We start from the raw sequence: 24,737 nt of genomic DNA, 5'->3' as shown, positions 1-24,737 counted from the left end.
ACTCTCTTTACAGTTCGCAGCTTCAAAAACATTGCTGATACTCAGCAATGTCTCTACCTCTAAAGTACTCCTGCTGCATGACCCACTGGGAAGACCTACAAAATCTCCTACATTACTTGTACCACACCCCTGACAAACTTGCTAGTATCTTCCCAGCTCTATGACCATTATGTTGGTGACAATATGGAGTGACTGGCTCTCTACCAGATATATGGTGGTACTGCCCAGCAATCACTGATTTCTGGAAGAAAATCTTTGACATAGCTACCAACATTACTGGCATACACATTACCCCGGATCCTAAATTAGCATTGCTGGGCATTGGTATGGACTCTTGCCTCCGTGTTTACCACCCTGTACTCACCCACCTCTTTATCGCAGCTAGACTCTCTATAGCTCTCTATATATGGAAACAACCATCTCCACTTAATCCTTTTACAACTATCCAGACCCTCAATGACCAAGCTCACTATGAGTTCATGCTTGCCAAGGCTCACCTCTTTCTTAAAAAAATGTTTTTCTCACTGGACCCCTTGGATTCAACACCCAGACTGCTCATTGATAATTTGAGGCCATAAACAACTCTCTGTTATTGATCTGCTATTATTGATCTGTTGCTGTTATTGTTTATTATTTTACTTTATTAATTACTAGCATACCTAGTAATATACAGTATACTCGTACCAGCACACTAACCACCGCTTCCTCCCTTCTATTCCTTTCCTCCTACCTTCTATACCCTTTTCTTCTCTCCCCCATTTAAAGTTTTCATGATAAGTAATATGCATGCTAATGTTGGCCAAACGGGCTTCTTCTTGTATGAAATGTATCTTCAATAAAAACCTATTGAAACTAGTGGAAAACAAAATATGAAATACATTTTACAATACTTGACAATACAAATAAAATCATCTGTAAACAGTGTATGGATTTTGTAAATCATATAAGGGATAATAAACGTGTTTTTATCTCAAACAAGCATCTTGACCTTTAAATATTAAAGGTCTATGTTTAAGGTGAGCTGCTTATCTGTGTGGTGGTGGTCCCTTTCCCAGCATGTTATGGAGGTGATTGGTCCTATTTGAATTCCAAGATATTTTAAATCTACTTCAGGACTTTAAGGATTTGCAAGCTACTAGGATATAGTGACAAGGTGGTAGAACTTTCAAATACTCACATGTTAGTGGTTCGCTTGCATACAGTATATAATTAGGAAGAAAAACAAGGACATTTGTTTAAGATATAAACATGGCTTTTATCCCTTATATCATTTATAAAGTTCACACACTGTACACAGGTATTCTGTATTGTCACGTATTGTAAAATTAATTTCTGATATTTTTTTCACTATTTTGTGCGTAGCACATGTGATGGTATTTTTTATATTGTAAAGTTGGAAACTTTATGTGCTGCAGCCACATTTTTTGTTTGGTGTTTGTGATTCTTATACTTTATTTGATAGGTGAGTACAGGAGTGTTTTGTATTTTTTTTTTATATTTAATAATTGATTGCACATTACACATTCTTAAATCTAATACTCCATTTAACTTTAGCAGATGTGTTAAGTGTAAATAGGATACTGGCAGTGTTGGGGGTAACTAGTTACAAAGTAACTGATTACAGTAACTACATTACTTTTTGTGGTAACTAAGTAATGTAACTAGTTACAATACTAATATTGGCAACTACACTACTTTACTAGGCTATAGGAGGTAACTACACTACTTTACTAGGCTATAGGAACGCGCTTTCCTGCGTTACCCAAGCCGTGCGATACAATCGTTATTTGGAAGAAAACAGAGGGATGAAGTTTATGACTTTTTGTTGCACTTTATGTTTTATTCTGTTTTTTCAGGTTTTGTTCTCATGTTTCCCAAAGCCTGTGTTTATACAATAAACTCTATGCAGAAAGAGTGTCATGTATCTTCTTCTACACGGTCAATTAAGAAAGAGGAAGGTAAAGTAATAAGTAGTGAAGTTACTTTTCAAATGCAGTAACTAGTAAAGTAATCTCATTACAATTTACAGAAGTAACTAGTAACTAGTAACTAATTACATTTTTTGAGTAACTACCCCAACACTGGATACTGGTAATGTCAAATTTATCAAATCGCTGTTTGCTACATGAACAACATGGCACATACACTAAATCTGTCAGAGCTTTAGTAAGCAGAGATCAATGCCATAAAATATTAAAATAAGTGCTACACAAATATATCTGGAGCATTTACTCCATTGCAGAATGCATACAGATTACAATTTAAAGTTTTTTTTCAAGTAGAACTAAAGGCAAAACATTTTTTATATATGGATACAGTGAAGAGGGGTTAGAACGACTGTTGAGTTTTAGATGCATTTTTTTTTGAAAGTTTACAAAAGTCAAGCTATGGCTCTGTTACATATAAAAATAGAACAATAAAGGTCAAATTAGACCATAAGAAGGACTTGTCTCCAGTGTGTAAGAATGTGGCTGATGATACAGACACATAATGTAAGGTATACAAAGTCAAGGCTTCTTATTCGAAGAAATCATTCCATCAAAGTATATTTCAACTATGACTGAGAAAATGTAGCATTATCTTCCTGGCAGCAAACCCTGGAGATAAGTGTCTGCAATAGACACCAGGAAATACAAACAATGAGAAGAACAAACATTGCCCTTACTACATGTACAGTATCTTACAAAAGTAAGTACACTCCTCACAATTGTGTAAATATTTTATTATATCTTTTCATGTGACAACACTGAAGAAATTACACTTTGCTACAATGTAAAGTAGTGAGTGTACAGCTTGTATAACAGTGTAAATGTGCTGTCCCCTCAAAATAACTCAACACACAGCCATTAATGTCTAAGTTGCTGGCAAAACAAAGGTGAGTACACCTAAGTGAAAATGTCTGACTTGGGCCCAATTAGCCATTTTCCCTCCCCGACGTCATGTGACTCGTTAGTGTTATAAGGTCTCAGGTGTGAATAGGGGGCAGGTGTGTTAAATTTGGTGTTATCACTCTCACTCTCTCATACTTGTCACTGGAAGTTCAAAGTGGCACCTCATGGCAAAGAACTCTCTGTGGATCTACAAACAAGAATTGTTGCTCTACATAAAAATGGCCTAGGCTATAAGAAGATTGCCAAGATACTCAAACTCACCAAGCTGCTGCACAGTGGCCAAGACCATACAGCAATTTAACAGGACAGATTCCACTCAGAACAGGCCTTGCCATGGTCGACCAAAGAATTTGAGTGCAGCTGCTCTGCATCATATCCAGAGGTTGTCTTTGGGAAATAGACGTACAAGTGCTGCCAGCATTGCTGCAGAGGATTAAGGGGTGGGGAGACAGCCTGTCAGTGCTCAGACCATACTCCACACACTGCATGAATTTGGCCTGCATGGCTGTCATCCCAGAAGTTAGCATCTTCTAAAGATGATGCACAAGAAAGCCCGCAAACAGTTTGCTGAAGAAAAGCAGACTAAGGATGTGGATTACTGTAACCAAGTCCTGTGGTCTGGTGAAACCAAGATAAACTTATTTGGTTCAGATGGTGTCAAGCGTGTGTGACGGCAACCAGGTGAGGAGTACAAAGATAAGTGTGTCTTGCCTACAGTCAAGTATGGTGGTGGGAGTGTTATGGTCTGGGGCTGCATGAGTGCTGCCGACGCTGGGGAGCTACAGTTCATTGAGGGAACCATGAATGCCAACATGTACTGTGACATACTGAAGCAGAGCATGATTCCCTCAGTTCGGAGACTGGGCTTCAGGGCAGTAGTTCAATATGATAACGTCCCCAAACACACCTCCAAGACGACCACTACCTTGCTAAAGAAGCTGAGGGTTAAGGTGATTGACTGGCCAAGCATGTCTCCAGACCTAAACCCTTTTGAGCATCTGTAGGGCATCCTCAAATGGAAGGTGGAGGAGTGCAAGGTCTCTAACATCCATCAACTTCTGTGATGTCATCAGAGAGGAGTGGAAGAGGACTCCAGTGGCAACCTATGAAGCTCTGGCGAACTCCATGCCCAAGAGGGTTAAGGCAGTGCTGGAAAATAATGGTAGCCACACAAAATATTGACACTTTGGGCCCAATTTGGACATTTTCACTCAGGGGTGTACTCAGTGCCAGCAATTTAGACAACAATGGCTGTGTGTTAAGTTATTTTGAGGAGACAGCAAAATTACACTGTAATACAAGCTGTACACTCACTACTTTACATTGTAGTGAAGTGTAATTTCTTCAGTTGTCTAAAACCTTAAGGTTTTTCACCCTATTACATTCTATGCATTAAGGTGGAAAACCTTCTGTGCAGCAAAAACCCACCCAGCTCCAATTATACTTATCTGAGCCCCATCTAATCCAGAAATGTGCACCAGAGAAGCAGCTCTCTCTGCTGTCCTCTTCTTTACTAGGCAGATTGAAAGCAGCAGGAACCATTGGCTCCTGCTGTTGTCAATTAAATGCTGTATCAAACGAGCAGGGGTGTGACCGAGCTACCTGCTCTGTGTCAATAGACGCAGACAGGGCTGCTTGGGAGCAAGCACACATGGGTTCCCCCATGGAAAGTGGCTTTTCATGATGGGGGCACTGGGAAAGGGGGGCCTGGAGTGCAGGCGGGGGACCCTAGAAGAAGAGGATTGGGGCATCTCTGTGCAAAACCTTTGCACAGAGCAGGTTAGTAAAACATGTTTGTTGTTTTAATAATAAAAAAATAAAGCTTTAATGTCACTTTAATCTCTCAGTAAGAGCCTCTGTAAGTTTTCCCGCTCTAATGCAGAATTATAAATTGGGTTTGAATGGTCCCAGTGTCCACCTCCAATGTGAGTCTATTAAACATCTGGTTGCAGTAAGAATGTGGAAAAGGCATCCATAGACACTGGCTGTAGGGGAAAGTTCAGCATGTATTTGGAACAATCCAATGGAATTTTGATTCGAAGGAGAGTGTTTGTGGCACCACCAGCAGTGATCAGGTATGATGGGATTAAAAGCAGAGGTGTGATACCAGTGGTACCAGGTTTTGTCGGCTGTTTTCCAAATAATACTCCATTCCTCTGGAAAGAATTGCTTGTTCAATACCGGTTCTCATTTACTCATGTACTGGAGTAATATTTCAAGGGTATGTTGAACTGTGGGATCATCATGAGTTTATATACTTGAGATCAATACTCTTCAGGATGCTCCCATAATGCAAAGCTTTTAAAAAAGGGGTGGAGGATGAGAAGGTTAAACTGGAAGAGATTATTGTCAGTTTTTTTTTGCTGTCTGTACCCCCATTAGGGAGATTCATTCTCTCTAATTGCCCAGATCACCAATGTAACTAGAAATAAAGATAAGTAGGTAAATCAAAAAAAATGTAGCTGCCTTTAGAACAGGAACAGAGGGGAAATTTTCCAATAGCGATACTTGTTTGCATGACAACTGTCTCACATTGGTAAGATATCCTCTCACTTCAGTCTACATGAGCGGGATTTTACAGTGTGTATGTGACCTGGAGAGGTTTTTTTTTTTTTTCCTCAGCAGAAGCAGAGTTATACTTTTATTTTATTCTTGGTTTTAAGAACCTCCAAATGTTTTCACAACCGCACAGGCTTTTCTCTATACCCTTTATGAATATAAATCCCAAATCAATATACCGCCTGAAGGGTGGGGCTAGAAAAGAGCTTGATATTTGCCTTCAGTGAAACCTGGCCATACTTTGGTTTTCCACCTTCCCTTTTTTTATTAACCTGGTCGGTAAAAATGGAACTTCTTGCTAATGTTATTATCAGGAAAGAAATCATAAGGCCAATATTTTATCCTAGTAAAGGTAGCAAACTTAGTCAGACTACATGCTATCCCTTGTGGTCAGGTGAGACCCAGAAGGTACCAGAATTATTCACATTCAATTGATCCCAGGTTTGGTTTCCTGGAATACATTTAGAATCCACATGTAGATAGTTTCCCATTTCTTTCTATAATTAATATCACCAAATGCCAGTTCTCACAACAGCCAAAAACTGTTGTCCACTGAAGCAGAAATGTCCACTAGATTCAGTACAGGTTATTTCAAAAAAAAAAAATCTTACCTCAATCTGCTACCTACATAATTGTTGTGACTGAGATTAATAACCTAGATTTAGCAAAGTGTGCATGGTTTTCTGGTTTAGAGCAAGGGGAGGCAACCCTGGGTAAGTGGGAATCTACCTGAACAACACTGACAAGATCAAAGTTCACCAGGGTGCAACAAGGCCCCATTAAAAAGCAAGGGAGCCTTGAAGAATTTAGGGCTTAGAATTAAGTAATGCAGGGTACAGGGTTCAAAAGAAAGTGTTTAGAAGTAAGTAGTAAGTAATTCACAGTGTAGGAGTCAGGAGTAAGTAACCCAGAGTCCAGTCGTCAGTAGTAACATAGATCACAGGGGACAGGAGTAAGTAATGCAAAGTGCAGAAGTCAGTAGGATATAACGCAGAGTACAGGTGTTAGGGGTAAGTAATGCAGGCACCAGGGGTCAATATTAAATAAAGTATAGGGCAGGGGTCAGGGATATGTACCACAGTGTGCAGAAATTAGGAGCTAAGCCTAGTTCACACGTTTCAGCTTGTATAAGAGCAGTGTAAACAGCAATCTTTTACAAATCATTTGCAGATCTTTAGCAATCTTTGCGATGCTTTTAAAGAACCATGAGAGTGCTGACTGAAAGTTTAAGGGCTTGTTCATACTAGAGCGGCTCTCTACTCTCGGAATTCAAATCACTGTTCAGGGAGCATTTCATAGGCATTGAGAAGGCATTGTATCACCACCTCACCTATGATCATCACACTAGATCTCCATCGTTCACCTGAATGGGTCACGCTTGCTGTGTGCTCCACCCGTGTGAATATATAATGCTTTTTGCAGCCGCGAAGCAAAGCAGAATGACTGTAGCTTGTTTACACCCTGTCGCTGCTTCTGCAGCTAAAAGGCATAGCAATTGTGGGGCAGTAAAAACATGGCTTAACCATGGTATTTTACTGCCTCTCAACCTCACTTGTGAATGAGTCCTAAACAAGCTGCTAGCTGCCTTCAGTAAGTTTCACCACAACTTCAGTTTACTGAAAGCCTCCTGAAGCCTACAAATGCTTGTTTCAAAATGGCAGTCAGTACCTTACTAACAAGTTCAAATGTTCACCAGTGCACACGTGTCCCCGGTGTAAGTATTACAGCAGCCAGAACAAAACACCAATGCCCCCTGGTGTATCAAAGTGCACTTTAATCCAAATTGTCCAGAGCTTGAAAATATACATGAAAGTCGGTTGACGAAATGCGTCAGTAATGAAGTCAGACACTGATACTGAAAAACAAGAAGGGCCATTCTGCCATCTTGGATGCTAGAAAGAGTAAAATTCCTGCCAGTGTGACCATTTTAAATGTAATAAAAACATTTTTAAGGGGGTTTTCTGCACTATTAGCTTGCCAATTCTTAGATGTAGTTGGTGCATTTGTTTGCTTTTTTGGGCTTTGTATTCTTTTATTTTCATCTGGCATTCCAGACAATAACATCCTTTCTGTATACTTACCTTTTGGGGATTGGAATGACTTATTTCATGTATATTTGAAGCGCTGGGCAATTTGGACTAAAGTACCCTACTTAAGATCTGTGTTTTAAATTCCTAAACTAGAGCTAAAGGGAGTTTTAAAGACTTCAAGAAGGGCGTCTGAAGCTTGCTGAAAATTGTTGTGTTAAACATATACTTAGTGTTATACATATACTGTACTTGCTTTTATACAAGCTGAAGACTGTGTGAACTAGGTCTAAGTAAGGTTCAGATGTCAGTAGTAAATAATGCAGAGCTCAGTAATGCAAAGTGTACAGGTCAATGGGTCAGTGGTATGTAACCCACAGTGCAGAGGTTAGGAGTAGCACAGTGTTCAGAGTTAAGGAGTAAGTAATCCAAAATGTATACAGTAGTACAGCAGTCAAGACTATGTGACAAAAAGTAATTTAATGTTCCCTGCGGACACATCCGTTTTGAATTTCACACATGCACAGAAAATGACTAGCAGCTCCTATGATCTGAGATCTGAGAGGTAGTGAGCAAAATAGGGAGCTGGTTGCACAAAAGGGTTGCAATCTACCTGTGGCATGGCTGCAATCAACAAGTATGTCGGGACTAGCTGTTGATCCCCGGTGGAGTGTTAAGATAAAGACTATTAGTCTATACAAAAGATTGTTGCATATTATAAGACTTGAAATAACTTTTGAAATTAGGCATATATAGTACAAGTAAGAGAATCTCCTAAACTGCAGTAGGGTAGGGGAAACAGCCCACCCAGGGTCGCTGATAAGGCAGTACAACTTATCCTGTTGTACTGGGCCCAGACCTCATCAGCTAAACAGGGGGGGGCCAGCAGGGCCAATTCTAGGGCCACAGGTGCCTGGGTACAGAAATATTTCTGGTGTCCCCACATAGGCGTGGTCATCCTACTAACTCCTCTCCTTTCCAAATGTTTCTATGCCAACGGGTCCCGCTATAAGTGGCTGATTGCTGCCACTACTAGTAAAAAATAAATAAAAATATCCCATAGTTTGTAGATGCTATAACTGTAGCGCAAACCAATTAATTTATGCTTATTGGGACTTGTTGTCCTCCGCTAATTGGGGGTGGGGTTGGGTGACTTCAAGTCCCAGCATAAACTCCTCAGAGCTGAGGACGTAACACTGCCCTACCCCCAACTAGTGGAGGAAAAGTCCCAACATGAGCCCCTGAGATTAAAGAATGCGATTCCCCCCAAAAAGTGAAGGACTACAAGTCCTAGCATTAACCCCTGAGATCTAAGGATGTGACCCATTAAATCTCACAGGTTCATACTGTGACCTAGTCCTTCACTAGTTAGGGGGGCAGGGTGTTAAACATCCTTAGCTCTTTAGCTCTGAGGGGTTCATGCTGTAGTCCTTCACTTTTGGAGGGGGTCACATCCACAAAAGTGAGGGACTACAAGTCCCAGCATAAATCCCTGAGAACCATCCTTGTGACCTCCTCCTCCCATTCCTCGGCGGGTGTTAACTGCTGCCAGCTTATGCTCAATAATGACACACACACACGTTTTATTTCATCGGCCTCACCTTAGGCAGATGCAAGTGGACTTTTCAGATGTGCTCCAATCTCCCTTCTCTCAGGCTTTGAGAGGTGCATGCAGCCACACAGGAAAAAAATTGAGGGAGGAGGTGGGAGGAGCCAAAATTCACAAGGCGTGGATGAGGAAGAAGTTAGATCCTCCTCCTCTCTGAATTCTGGAGCCTTGGCCTCGGTCTCACTCTCCTCCTCGTGATGTCACTGGTTGCTAGACGCTAGGCGGCAGGCGATTCTAGCAACCAGTGCGGGCAGTGGAGTTAAGCAGTGCAACAAGAGGGTCTCAGCCGGCTGGGACAAATACTGAAGCACTGTGTAAGTAAATTGGAGCCACTGTTGCTGAATATAAGTGAGTGCCACTTGAGCTTTGGCGCCCCCCCTCCTCTGCCTCAGCTTGTGCGCCTGGGCGCAGTGCACCCTGTGCACCCACCCAGGATCGGCCCTGGGGCCCAGGGCAACTTTGTTGTTAATTTCTGCAAAAATTAATAAATGGTTTTACTAGACCACACCCCCTGCTCCTACTTGCTTACCAAAGCTTAAATTTTATTTCCCTGGCACGTATCAGGTCAACAGAGGGGCCCAGGAGGTGGGACCTTTTTAATTACTTTGGGCTGCCAGTCTTGTTCGTTTGCAAAACTTTACACAGATGTGGTTAGGAATCTGTGCAGCCTGTCTACACTTTGGTCTCCAACATTTTTCTTTAATAAAAATTGATTGGTTTAGAACTTGTATTACCTACAATTGCAGGCTGCCACCAGTGAGGCAAATGTAAGGTCCTTCATCTAAGAATCAAGATGCACAGAAGTTCAATCCTTCATAGATCCCTGTGAAAGAATAGATAACAGGGTTCCTAGAATGGCTAGGGTTATCCCAGTCACTATTCAATCTGAACCCTAGGCAGATATAAAAGACCCACATTAGCATAGCTCTTTAATCCTTCTGTACAGGACTGGAGCGTGAGGGGGAGAAGCAGAACAGGAAGCCAATCAGGCCATCTGCTGACAGGAAGCATACTCATAGGAGAAGAAATCAGAGTGACTGATAGATGATCTCATCCCTGCTGCTTCTCCTTTCACTGTCCAGTCACAGGCTGAGGAAGGTCCAGGACTACATGGGCTCAGAGGAAGTGGGTTAAATGATGCTGGCCATCAGACTGAGAACATCTAGTAGGGAAAAGGTATATTATATACAGAATATTGAAGCAATGGCTGCTTTTGTTATTTTGGCTTTCAAAGGGCTATTAACTTCTACTTTGTTATGTTTGGCTGGAGTTTTAACTGAATACATTTTAAAAAAAATGGAACCAAAAATATAACTTACGGTATTTTAATTATCCCTTCTCAGGCATTTTCTGTACTACATGTTTTGAAAAGTTGTTTTTCCTGATTTTGAACCTATGTTGTTTTTTTTGCATTTGACAAAAAAATCATAAGAGCAAGACTAGGCATGCACAGAAACTAAAGATTACATACAAAACAATTCAACACATTACATCACTTCTGAAGGTGAATTCTGTCCTTCAGAATTCACCTTCCCATATGAGACTAGCATGCAACAAAAAACTAAAGAAAATTTGTCCAATAATCTGATTGTGTGTACAAGGCTTTAGACAGGAAGTATGTTATTGTCCGGATCACAGGGTGAAAATAAAATTTTAAAAAAGCCTAAAAAAAGAAAAAAAAAAAATACAGCTACCACATTTAATAATTGGTAAGCTGCAATATAATACATTTTCGTTTTGGTGTTTATAACTGTTTAACCCCAAAAAGTTATTTAATTCCATTTTTTCACACCAAAATATGCACTATTTCACAGCAAAATACACAGATATGTCCATGGATGACTGTCATTTAATAGTAAATCTAAAAAATTCCTTGCTTTAGGAGGAAGGCAAAATGAACATTAATATAATATTCAATGATCTACAGTCAGATATCTAAGTAAGTGCAGTTAAATGAACCCTAGAAAAGGTTGCTTAAAAAGGCTGCTAGAGGAATGAAATTTCAGCTTAACAATTTAAAAACTGCAAGGTGTTGCTGCCCAAGTGTTAATGCTCATAATACATTGCAAATGAAAACTGGATAAACAACTGTTAAAAGGCAGGCATTTTAGTTCAAACTCCATCTTCTGTATTCTGGGCATAAGTCCTTGAACATATACGGCTCTAAATTCAAATATCACTCAGTACAACATCCAGCTGCCTTCAATAGCCGTGTATTTCAGCCTGTCATAGATTTTGACAAGCTAATGGCAGCAGTGCTGGATACCGTGCCTGTGACTCCTGGCACCTAAAACCCTGGGATTTGCCACACCCGGGCCAAAGTGCTATTGCGGACGAGGCCAAATACCCTTCCTGCAATCATTGATTATAACAACGGGGCCAAATTTAGTATATACAACCCTCGTATCCTATGGCAGAAAACGATTATCAATTACCCATATGACTTATTAACATAAGGCATTGGTGTTGTAAAGCTACAGTCAGCATTTGTCTTTTTAATAGAATTAGTGGAGGAAGTGTTTGCTAATTCTATTCTATCAGTCCTAAGGGAATTCTTTTTAATGTGTAAATTCAATGCAGGTTAAGTTGTTTATAAAGTACTATCTATCTATCTATCTATCTATCTATCTATCTATCTATCTATCTATCTATCTATCTATCTATCTATCTATCTATCTATCTATCTATCTATCTATCTATCTATCTATCTATCTATCTATCTATCTATCTATCTATCTATCTATCTATCTATCTATCTATCTATCCATCTATCCATCTATCCATCTATCTATCTATCTATCTATCTATCTATCTATCTATCTATCTATCTATCTATCTATCTATCTATCTATCTATCTATCTATCTATCTATCTATCTATCTATCTATCTATCTATCTATCTATCTGTCTATCTGTCTATCTGTCTATCTGTCTATCTGTCTATCTGTCTATCTGTCTATCTGTCTGTCTGTCTGTCTGTCTGTCTGTCTGTCTGTCTATCTATCTATCTATCTATCTATCTATCTATCTATCTATCTATCTATCTATCTATCTATCTATCTATCTATCTATCTATCGTGTATCACCCTAATATATTTTGCATACTTCCAATCCTACAAATACCCCTTGACTTAGAACACTCCCAAGATTCTGAATAGATCTGGGTTAACTGATGGCGTACTTATCAAAAAGCGAAAGTGTGGTAGGTTATTCTTTAATGATAGGTGCATTTTAATGTAAAAATGTGAAAATTATTTTGGTTTCAAAATATACTATTATTCTGCAGTGTAGGTCTTATGCAATTACCCTGTTGCAGAGATCTTGAGGTTTGGTGGAGAGGTTCTGTGGCATCTCCCTGCAGCGGGTCGATAGATTCAGGATTGCGGTTGCAGCCATGTGTGCAGCCTCCATGTCATGAGAATAATCAAAGCTGCTTTTGCTACACGTACTGCTGGCGCTACTGCCTCCACCACAGCTCATATTGCTACTGCTGCTGCTGGGGGCATAACTGCTTGTTGTGCTGCTTGTCGGGCTCGAGTTCTTACAGTAACGTTTAGCTGCAGAGAGAAGTGTGCATTAATCAATAACTTCAAGACAACAGGGATTCTCTACATTGTTCTTCATACAGACAAAAATAACTTATTTTTTCTCTTTCATTGTATTCTAGAGATTTCCAGTACCGAAGTGCTGAGAGATGGTAAAAACACAGATGGTTAAAGCAACTGCCCTTTAAATCCTACACAAAAAAACATTACATTATGCAAACTAAAGCTTTATACGTACAAGCATTAAAGCATATGTCAAGGCAAAACACAAAAAAAGCATTTAGTACATTTCTTGACTACATGCACATTTCACCACAGTTATGCTTTTAGACATGATGCAAGTACAAAAAAAATAACTACTGACGTCTCTAAAACATAACATAATTCTACCTTTCTATTTGACAAGACAACACTGCAATCAAGCTCATACAGGGTGTAATGGTCAAATATCCACAACCTTTTGGCTTCATAGCGTAATTCCTTTGACCATTTTCAGTAGGCTGAAGTCCACTGTCTGCTGATGTCACAGAGCCGGTCCAGGCTCGGGCAAGATCACGACAATGGAGTTGGGATCTGCCCACGTGCCTGGACAGGCACCCAGCTCAGCCTCTCAGCAACCCTGCTCCCACCCCTTCACAGCTCAGTGCTCCAGTAAGTGGTGGTGGTGGTGGTGGGGGAGGGGGGTGCAGAGAGCTGTGAGAACCGAGCGATCGGCGGTTCTCAGTCTTAGAGGCGCTGGGGGAAAGATGCTGCACCCACCTAGGTAAGTATGATTATTAGATAAAAAGAAAAGCCATACTTCTCTTTTAAGGGGGATTTTTATTATTTAGTCAGCAAAATCAAGTTTATAAAAAAAGAAAAAAAGAAAACACTGACTTATCTCTTATCAGTACATAGAGCGGTCCTAAAGAGACAGCAAGTTTTTTTTCTGGAATCAGATTTGAAAACTGTCAGAGACACTTTATTAGATTGTGAGCTTTAACGAGCAGGGCCCTCTGATTCCTCCTTTATTAACCACTTGCCTACAGGGCACTTTCACCCCCTTCCTGCCCAGGCCAATTTTCAGCTTTCAGCGCTCTCACGCTTTGAATGACAATTGCGCGGTCATGCTACACTGTACCCATATGAAATTTTTATTATTTTTTTCACACAAATAGAGCTTTCTTTTGGTGGTATTCACCTCTGGGTTTTTTATTTCTTACAAAAAAAAAGAAAAAAGACAGAAAATTTTGAAAAAAAAAAGTTTTTCTTATTTTCTGTGAGTAAATCTTGGAAATAAATACATTTTTCTCCTTCACTGATGTGCGCTGATGAGGCGGCACTGATGGGCACTGATAGGCTGCACTGATGGGCACTGATGAGGTGGCACTTATGGGCACTGATGAGGAGGTACTAATATGCCGCACTGATGAGCACTGATAGGTGGCACTGATAGGCAGCACTGATAGGCAGGACTGATGAGCACTGATAGGTGGCACTGCTGGGCACTGAGAGGTGGCACTGCTGAGCACTGAGAGGCGGCACTGACGGGCGGCACTGATGGACACTGAGAGGCGGCACTGATGGACACTGATGGGTGGTACTGATGGACACTGACGGTGGCACTGATGAGCACTGTTTTGCGGCACTGATGAGCACTGATGGGCAGCACCATCAGTGCCCACACTCAGTGCCCATAGTGCTGCTAGTCAGTGCCCATCAGTGCCTAGATGAGCAGGCACTGATGGGCACTGACTAGCAGCACTATGGGCACTGATTGTGGGCACTGATGGGGGGCACTGATGGCGGGCACTGTGGGCACTTATGGTATTTTATTTACCTCTTGTGTAATCAGGGCACTGGTGATCAGTGCCCTGATTACATTTCTCTGTGTCTGATCGTCTCTCCTCTTCCTCACACGCAGTCTCTGTGTGAGGAAGGAGAGCTGGCAATGAGAGATGATCTCATATGTTTACATTTGAGATCATCTCTCATTGGACGTTTCGATCACGTGGCAAATGGCCGCTGTGATTGGCCGTTCACCACGATCTGTGATTGGCTGTGTCCGAGGGACACAGCCGACACAGATTTTCCCCGATGTGCGCGGGAGCGCGCGGGGAAGCCTGAGTCTTTATACGGCCTCCCGGAAATTAGAGCCCGCGCTGTAGCCGTCTTTCGGCTATAGCGCGGGCGGGAGAAGGTTAAATTGTATTGTAACTGTACTGCCTGCCCTCATGTTTTAAAACACTGTGCAAACTTTTGGTGATATATAATTCCTGTATAATGATATAAGAATGACTCTACAAAATAAAGCCCAGCGCTTCCCCACCAGATATGTTAGTTGGTCACTGTAAAACACAGCAGCCCCAGAATGTTGGTGTTCATGCAGGCCATTTCACTATATTCTGTTCTGTATCAGGATCCACCAATCTAGATAAAGATATTTGGAAAAGTGGTGTACAATGCCTAGAAGATGGAGGGGAGAGATGTAAATATAGCATTGCCTAAAAGAACTCTTAGACAGGAAATGACAGCCACTTGATCTGGCAGTTGTCAGCCAGATTCGATGACAGGCTAAAATCTTTGAGCACCATCAGACACCACCAACCAGCTTATCTCAGACAGCAAACCTTATCTGATTACTCTTTTTCTCCTAGAATAAGCCAGCAATAGTGTTGACTGGTTGCTTCTTTTCTTGTCCACTGCTTGTCCTTAATTTAGTTAGGTAGATATGTGTATAGAAAGGCAACCTCACAAAATATGAAGAATGGTAAGTAGGAGCGCTTGTGCTAGAAGGGTCCTCCAGGTGCTATATACATTCAAGACATCCAAGATAGCAGGAAAGAAAGCAGTCAGGCACTCAAGCAGCACTAACAGGAGAGGAGCAGGCTCTGGATAGACAAAGATATGCAGATAAGGTGCTTCTAAGTGTAGTTTAGCGCAGTGCAGTTAAAAACACCTACAGGATTACAGAGTAAACAGGCTCATCAATGTATGAAGTCCTCCTGAGGTGGTCTTCCCTGTCACAATGCTGACCAGCAGCTGCAGGAACATTCACAGGTTTTAAAGAAGGAGCCTCTGAGTATTCTCCGCAACTGCTCACTGCCCCCTTGCTGACGTCACTTCCGCCCCCTGTGTTCCACAGTGGTTTCAGGAAGTTCGGTGGCCATCTTGCTCCTCTAGAGTCTCGGTTCCTGCAGCTGCTGGTCAGCACAGTGGCAGGGGAGACCATCTCAAGAGGACTTCATACATTGATGAGCCTGTTAACTCTGTAAACCTGTAAGTGTTTTTAAACTGTTTATTTTAATAAAATTGCTGACTTACTGCTCTTAGAAGCACCTTCTTTGCATATCTGTAACCTCATAAAATACACAGACTCTTCATTTATGAAACCAGAGGCAATACCAATATTATAAAATAAGCAGAAGACTTACCATCATATCCCTTTGGAGAGATATCCCTGGACTGTACCTTCGGTGCAATAGCCCTCTTCCCGTATGCATGGTTGTCGTAACTGTTGTATTCAAACGTAGTCTTTGAATATTTTTCTAGTTCCTTGGCCAAATTGGAGCGAGGTGTGGTTGTTGATACATTGTTCCTGTAACCATACTGAGGAATTTCTAATTGTTTTACAAAACACATGGGCCTAAAAGAAAAACATAATTATACATTTTATATATAAAGAGCAAATTATTATTTTGTTAATTAAGATGATCAGTCGATATTTTAAATGTCCTAGCGTTTAGTCATCATGCTATCCAGAAAAATAATTTAATTATTTTTCTCTTTATAGCAATTTAAGGAGAAGCTTTAAGGGCCAGACTTCTCCTATAGATCACAGGAGTGCAGTTAGTTCAGCTGTTGGCTGACGTCACAGAGCCAGTCCAGGGTTCGGCAGATACTTATCCATCATGCCATACCATCAGGGAGGCATGTGACAGCAGGACAATGACCCCAAACATACAGCCAATGTCATTAGGAACTATCTTCAGTGTAAAGAAGAATAAGGAGTCCTGGAAATGATGGTTTGGCCCCCACAGAGCCCTGATCTCAACATCATTGAGTCTGTATAGGATTACATGAAGAGACAGAAGGATTTGAGGCAGCATACATCCACAGAAGATCTGTGGTTAGTTCTCCAAGATGTTTGTAACAACCTACCTGCCGAGTTCCTTCAAAAACTGTGTGCAAGTGTACCTAGAAGAATTGATGCTGTTTTGAAGGCAAAGGGTGGTCACACCAAATATTGATTTGATTTGGATTTCTTTTCTGTTCATTTACTTTTCATTTTGCTAATTGATAAAAATAAACTATTAACACTTCTATTTCTGAAAGCATTCTTAATTTATAGCATTTTTGCACACCTGCCTAAAACTTTTGCACAGTACTGTGTGTGTGTGTGTAATTTATTTTCCAACTAATATCTTTGATCACACTATATTGCCATGCATCAGCTAACAGTTGAAATTAGGCTTGCAGTGGAAGTGCCATGTCTGATAAACTGGGGGAAAAAGCGCTTACGTAGGCCTACTGCAAAGATTACTGTATTTTCTGGCGTATAAGACTACTTTTGAACCTCAAAAAAAATCGCCCAAAAATGAGGGGTCGTCTTATACGCCGAGTATAATATCTCCAAGGTAACCTAAGTATAAGTATTACTGGTAGATGAAATTTAGGGGGGTCGTCTTATACTCCCAGTCATCTTATACGCCGGAAAATACGGTAGTTGTGTTTGCGGATAATCCAAAGAGGCAAATTGTTTGCTCCACGCTCTTGTTTTTTAGAGTCCACTCCAGAGGGACTGGGTGTTCAGCTCATACCAATGCTCTAGGGCAGTGATGGAAAACCTTGGCACCCCAGATGTTTTGGAACTACATTTCCCATGATGCTAATGCACTCTGCAGTGTAGTTGTGCATCATTGGAAATGTAGTTTGAAAACATCTGGGGTGCCAAGGTTCATCATCACTACTCTAGGGGTTACCTGAACAGGAAGTAAGGGGAAAACTTTGCAGCAGGGCACAGACCCCTAAAAACTTTACAGAGGGTGGAATTGTTTATTACTAATCCCTTAATTCAAAAAAATTGTTTTAGATGGAAAAAAATAGCTTGAATCTATCAAAATGTTGCCAGATTGTGTTTGACACTTACTGAATGAGCAATCAATGGCAGACGTAAAATAATATATAGTAAGAATGTGAAAAAAGAATATACATACATATTTTTCCCCCACCTTAAAACACGATCTGATGCTTGGCTGGATTTTGATGCATCGCAACTTTGATGTTTCTCTTGAGCTTTTGCTAGTTTCTCGGCTGCAGCTATAGGACATCCTGAAAGACTGCATGAAAAAAAGATTAAAATAATTTTCACAAAGACAAACAGAAAAGCGCATTAATCAAACCCACCCTCTTGAACGACACTTTTCTGTCAGTGCTGCATCATCTCAGACCTTAAATGATTGTTCATCAATATAGGTAATAATTGAAACCAATATATGTGTATATATATATATATATATATATATATATATATATATATATATATATATGGTTAACCGTGCTTATAAGCAACCAGTGAAATAAGTATATAAATTATAAAACCACTATGTGAATAAAACTCCAAAGAAATCCCATAACATAAATTCCTCACAGAAACCATTGGGTGCGGACACAGTGCTCATGTAGTCCCATTGCATGAATTCCTATATTGTGAAGATGATAATATGCAATCTTCTCCAATAGCTTCACTCCACACGAACACCCGTGATAGTGAGATTTCCTTCCTCCACTGACACTTACATGCACAAGCCACTCACCAGATGTGTTTGACCCCCACTATAGGTAATCAAAGACGGCATGAAAGATGAATCCGTATGGGTCCCAGATTTACCATATGAGCTACTAGTTCTCCGATTGGGGGTATGTAGAAAGAAGAAAAAGGCCTCTCATTGCATAGTATTCCAACACATTTATTAGTAAAGGTAAAACATTCACTTACGGGGTAAAAACTTGCTCTCAATCATTATTTACAAACAGGGGATGCCGTTCCACGTTCCACCTGCGTTCCACACAGCGGAAGTCAAGTTGCAAATAACAATTGAGAGCAACTTTTTACCTCGTAAGTAAATGTTTTACCTTTACTAATAAATGTGTTGGAATACTACGCAATAAGATGCCTTTCTCTTCTTTCTACAAACACCCAATCTGAGAACTAGTACCTCATATGGTAAATCCAGGACCCATACGGATTCATCTTTCATGCCGTCTTTGACTACCTGTAGTGGGGGGGGTCAAACACATCTGGTTAGTGACTTGTGCATGTAAGTGTCAGTGGAGGAAGGAAATCTCACTATCACGGGATCAGTAGTTCAATATCAGTTTTTGCAGATGACACAAAATTGGCCAGGGAAATAACTGCACAGCATGAAGCAGATATCCTACAGAATGACCTGGACAAAATAACGGAGTGGGCAACGACATGGCAAATGAGGTTTAACGTGGAGAAGTGTAAGGTTTTGCACTTGGGGACTAAAAACATAAAAACACAATACACGTTAGGAGGGGAACCCTTGGGGGAATAAAAAATGGAGAAAGATCTGGGAGTCTTGGTTGATGATAGATTAGGCAACAGCATGCAATGTCAAGCGGCAGCTGCCAAAGCCAGCAGAATATTAGCATGCATAAAGAAAGGGATGTATTCCAGAGATAAGACTATAATCCTTCCACTTTATAAAACTCTGGTCCGACCGCATCTGGAGTATTCTGTCCAGTTCTGGTCGCCAGTCCTCAGGAGGGATGTGTTGGATCTGGAGAGAGTCCAGAGAAGGGCAACTAAACTGATTAGGGGATTGGAGGACCTTAACTATGAAGAGCGTCTGCAATCTCTCGATTTATTCTCCCTGGAGAAGAGACGCCTGAGGGGGGACATGATAGCAATTTATAAATATCTCAATGGGGATCTCAGCTTAGAAAAAAAGCTGTTCAGTCGAAGGGATTGCATGAGGACAAGAGGGCATACAATGAGATTAGAGGAGAATCGTTTTAACCTCAGGCAAAGTGGGTGGTTCTTAACTGTTAGGGCTACAAGATTGTGGAATTCTCTACCACAAGAGGTGGTTTCTGCGGGAAGTATGGTGGCTTTCAAAAGACTCTTAGATGTACATCTCAGGGATCAGCACATTAAGGGCTATGTGAGATGATTACAGCCACACACACCTACACTGGTTGAACTGGATGGACTATTGTCTTTATTCAACCTCACCTACTAAGTATGTAACCTACTATGTAACTATGTAACGGGTGTTCGTGTGGAGTGAAGCTATTGGAGAAGATTGCATATTATTATCTTCAAGATATAGGAATTCATGCAATGGGACTGCATGAGCACTGTGTCTGCACCTAATGGTCTCTATGAGGAATTTATGTTATGGGATTTCTTTGGAGCACTGTTTTTTTATTCACAAAGTGGTTTTATAATTTATATAAATTTTCGGTTTATTTCACTGGTTGCTTATAAGCGCGGTGAACTATATATATATATATATATATATATATATTGTTTTTCATTGTTGGCAAAGTATTTACTTCATGACAGGCTGCTTGTGAGTTATATACCTTGTATATTCATTCACATTTTTTTTACATTATTGCTTTGGTCCTGTGCGCAGGTGCAGGGGTGTGTATGCACTTCATATATTTCTAATAGGTAATATTTGCTCTTTGTACTTGCATATAAACATCCACTTATCCCAAGGCACATGGTTATATAGAAGTCTAATAGACCTTTGCTCACCATATTTCTTGGATTTAGCTGCTTACAGTAAAAAAAGACTCCCTGGGTAGCTTATTCAAATGAAATGCCAAATATTCTTATTTTTCATGAGAACACATTTTTCATTTGAAATAAATTCAAGTTTATATGCACTCATCTATAACATAATAGTACTGAAAGCTACCAGAAAAAGAAAAAAATATTCCTCCTCCCACTGAATTACATACAAAATACTATTGCGTTCTTTTATCATTTTTTGCCTCCAGTATATGCAGAAAGCCCTGGCAACTTGCTCCACTGTTCCCAGCATACACAGAGGGTATATAGCATTGTGGCATCATGGCCTCCGAGAGATATGGGACAAGGAGGATCAAGCCCCTGCGCCAGCGGATATGCCAAAATGTCAAGCTAGGGCAAATCAGACCAGCAACTGCCGGTATTCCTCAGAGAAGGTAAATTAGTGCCAGTGGTGCCCCTCAGAGAGTTCTGTGCCATGAGGTGCCATGTTGAACTTCCAGTGACCAGTATGAGACAGTGAGAGCAATAACACAAAATTTAACACCCCTGCTCCCCATTCACACCTGAAACCTTGTAACACTAATGAGTCACATGACACCAGGGAGGGAAAATGGCTAATTGGACCCAATTTGGACATTTTTACTTAGGGGTGTACTCACTTTTGTTGCCAGAGGTTTAAACATTAATGGCTGTGTGTTGAGTTATTTTGAGGGGGCAGCAAATTTACACTGATATACAAGCTGTACACTCACTACTTTACATTGTAGCAAAGTGTAATTTCTTCAGTGTTGTCACATGAATATATATAGTTGTAACAATTATAACACGAAACTCAAGGTTTTAGATTTTCAAATGCTACAACATAGAGACAAGGATTTTGCAAAACATATTATGCTTAAACAAATGTTTGACTTTGCAATATTCCAAATGTATTCTCTTGATAGGAAAATTATACATGTATTGTAGCCTACGTGAAGGGCAACAGTCAGGAAAAAGTTTTAGTTTTGTGCCAAAAAAATCCCTAGATCACACATTTTTTGATCTTGTTATATGACAAACTGAAAGTTTTCAGTTGTTGAAGAAAGCCTAGTAAGCAGCAGCTGTCATCTGCGTAATTCTGGGGGGACAGGCAGAAAGTGCTGCAGTAGTAGAAGTGGCCGTCTGTAGCAGTTCCAGAGATGCTGTGCCTACCTTCTGTGAGAGTTCCTGTTACTGTTTACATGGCCTCTCCCGGTGCAACCTGGTGTAGGGCACTTTAGAACATTTTCATGCATGGCGAGAACTTGGCAGAGAAAGAAAGCAAACAAAAAACAGGGAGATCACTAAAAGGAATACATTAAAACTTCCAACAAATAATCTTTAGAGGAGTTTTATTCACTATTGATCATTTAAAATTCCTCATAAACAAGTATAAAGATAATTGTTGAACATATGTGGAGCCAGAAAAGGTAAGAAAGAGAGAGAGAGACAGACAGAGAAAGTGAAAGACTCACCTGCAAATATTTTAGATTTACACTTAATTTCAATAAAATAATTATGTGAATCATTAATGAATAAATTTGACGATTACAGTGGAATTCAATCAAACGTCACAATCATATTTAGACCTGTGAGAGGCATAGTGCCAAGATATCCTTTAATTAGCAGTGATGCAAAGACTAATGGAGACCCACCAATTAAAAAGGCACAGGTAGAGCAAAAACACATTTATGTTCCTCTTTATCCATGCTCAAAAAGTGTAAGCAGTTTGTTAAGACTTCTTTTACACTCTGCAATCTTTTTTTAAAAATGATTGAAAAGCTGATACTGGTACTTATGCAATACCTTATGTACTTATATTGTCTACATGTATGCAAATTCTCATATCCATGTTCAAGTGCATTCTCTTAATTATGATCTTGTCACGGTTAATTCATGTTGAATACGACAATGGTTTAATTTCTTGTATTTTGTAAAATTTCAATAAAAATCTATTGAAAGTAAAAATGATTGAAAAGCCAAAACTATTTTTTTTGTTTTGGATCGAGTGGTTAGGGATTAGAACTTGTCATGTTTTCATTGCTGTCTTGCCCCTGCTAGGACATTCACTGTCTCCATTTGTCCCATTGACCCAACGGGGACAGCATCTGTTTCACTGGGAACAAAGTTTCAGTGTAAATCACTTCCCCAATACACAAGCATGGCGGGATGATCGACTCCAGAAAAGCCACATGCAGCATTTGTTGGCATGAAACACCCTCCACTGTGTTGGTGTTTTTAAGAGAGAAATTCATGCTGAAGCCCATGCTGCGCTAATCTCTGGTTTCTCAGCTCAGCATGGAGAATAGACAATGCATTGTTCAATTATCAAAATTGCAGTGTCTAAAAAAACAGTCATCTAACTTTGTCTTTATTGAAAAGCGTATAAAAAGGCATGTTTAGGAACTTACATACTGTATATGTGAGTGTTTGTGTGTTTCTCTGTGTGCCACCGCATTCAAAACTATAGCAATATACTTTTTAAAAATGCAAACCATTCTCAGTGCATAAAGGCACCATAAGAACAGTCCTATTCAAGAACCTTAAAAAAATAAAAAACTTTTGCTACTATCTCTGTAGAATCTTACATTATATTAATGTTGCAAAGTAAAGTTATTTCTGGAATAGAACTGAAGAACTGGACCAATAAGTACTGGTGTATTTTTTCTGATACTGATGTACTTTGAATACTTGTATGAGAATAAAGACAAAATTGCAAGGTAGTGTGAGTTAATCTAGGGCAGGGATACAACTATCACCGCTGCCAATATTTTTAGGTTAGTTTAGGGTTTATTCAGCTATCTCATTTTAAGTAGAATTATGGCTGTGACAAATAACTCTCAGATCCCACCCTATGTAGAGATTTTCCTACTCTAGGACAGCAATCCAAACATCAGCAGACTGAGAGTGATTGTAACTGGAGCAGGTTAATTACACAGTTAAAACCTTTGCAAACACACAGTGTAGCCGCCACCATGTGTTTAAACCACTTCTGGACCGGAAGATTTTCCCCCTTAATGACCAGGCAATATTTTGCAATTCTGCACTGTGTTACTTTAACTGACAATTGCACGGTCGTGCGACGCTGTACCCAAATAAAATTGATGTCCTTTTTTTCCAACCTATGCGATTTTTATTTTTTGCGCTATAACAAAAAAGTGCGACAGTTCTGAAAAAAACAACAATATTTTTCACTTTCTGCTATATAACATTATCAAAAAAAAAATTAAAAATCAACATTTTTTAACATTTTAGGCCAATTTGTTTTCTGCTACATATTTTTGTTAAAAAAAACCCCACAATAAGTGTATTTTGATTGGTTTGCGCAAAAGTTATTGCGTCTACTATCTATGGGAAAGATTTTATGTCGTTTTTATTGTTTTTTTTTTTTTTTACACGTACCGACACAGACTATCCCGCAATTTAATTGATCCCCAAAGGTTTTATTGAATAGCGGAATAGGAAATATGATCAAAAAAAGTGTATGTATCTCACACGTACAGAAGCACACTAGGCCCCAATTACTATTGTTTGTACACCTAAAAGGGATGGATGAGGAGGAGGAGGAGTATGGAACAGGCAGCACCCTCAAAGCTTCAGAAGTATGAGATGAACCCCAAAAACTTGGAAAGGTGGATCTCACACGTATCGACACAGACTATTCCGCAATTTAATTGATTCCCCAAGGTTTTTATTGAATAGCGGAATAGGAAATATGATCAAAAAAAGTGTATGTATCTCACACGTACAGAAGCACACTAGGCCCCAATTACTATTGTTTGTACACCTAAAAGGATGGATGAGGAGGAGGAGGAGTATGGGAACAGGCAGCACCCTCAAAGCTTCAGAAGTATGAGATGAACCCCAAAAACTTGGAAAGGTGGATCTCACACGTACTGACACAGACTATCCCGCAATTTAATTGATCCCCAAAGGTTTTTATTGAATAGCGGAATAGGAAATATGATAAAAAAAGTGTATGTTTTTCACACGTACAGAAGCACACTAGGCCCCAATTACTATTGTTTGTACCCCTAAAAGGATGGATGAGGAGGAGGAGGATGAAACAGGCAGCACCCTCAAATCTTCAGAAGTATGAGATTGTGTTCACTGTACCCCACAAAGATTGTGTTCACTGCACCCCCAAAAGGATTGTCTTCACTGCACCCCACAAAGATTGTGTTCACTGTACCCCACAAAGATTGTGTTCACTGCACCCCAAATGGATTGTCTTCACTGCAACCCACAAAGATTGTGTTCACTGTACCCCACAAAGATTGTGTTTCACTGTACCCCAAAAGGATTGTCTTCACTGCACCC

At 40.1% G+C, this 24,737-nt stretch overlaps 1 protein-coding gene across 1 annotated transcript in view; it reads right to left on the bottom strand.

Annotated features, from left to right (window-relative positions):
* Positions 1-24,737, bottom strand: part of MYT1L (myelin transcription factor 1 like) — a 451,852-nt gene that overhangs the window by 67,494 nt on the left and 359,621 nt on the right. The window contains exons 8-11 of the mRNA XM_082250801.1: positions 21,591-21,699; positions 17,842-17,949; positions 16,045-16,256; positions 12,393-12,643 (exon numbers count right to left, since the gene is read on the bottom strand). Of these exons, the coding sequence (XP_082106927.1) occupies positions 12,393-12,643; positions 16,045-16,256; positions 17,842-17,949; positions 21,591-21,699 (680 nt within the window). The remainder of the gene's footprint in view (positions 1-12,392; positions 12,644-16,044; positions 16,257-17,841; positions 17,950-21,590; positions 21,700-24,737) is intronic.

The sequence above is a fragment of the Pelophylax lessonae genome (genome assembly GCF_965119305.1).
Source record: "Pelophylax lessonae genome assembly, chromosome: 3".
Lineage (NCBI taxonomy): Eukaryota > Metazoa > Chordata > Amphibia > Anura > Ranidae > Pelophylax > Pelophylax lessonae.
The sequence above is the reverse complement of the archived record's forward strand: the minus strand, read 5'-3'. Positions and strand labels throughout refer to the sequence as shown.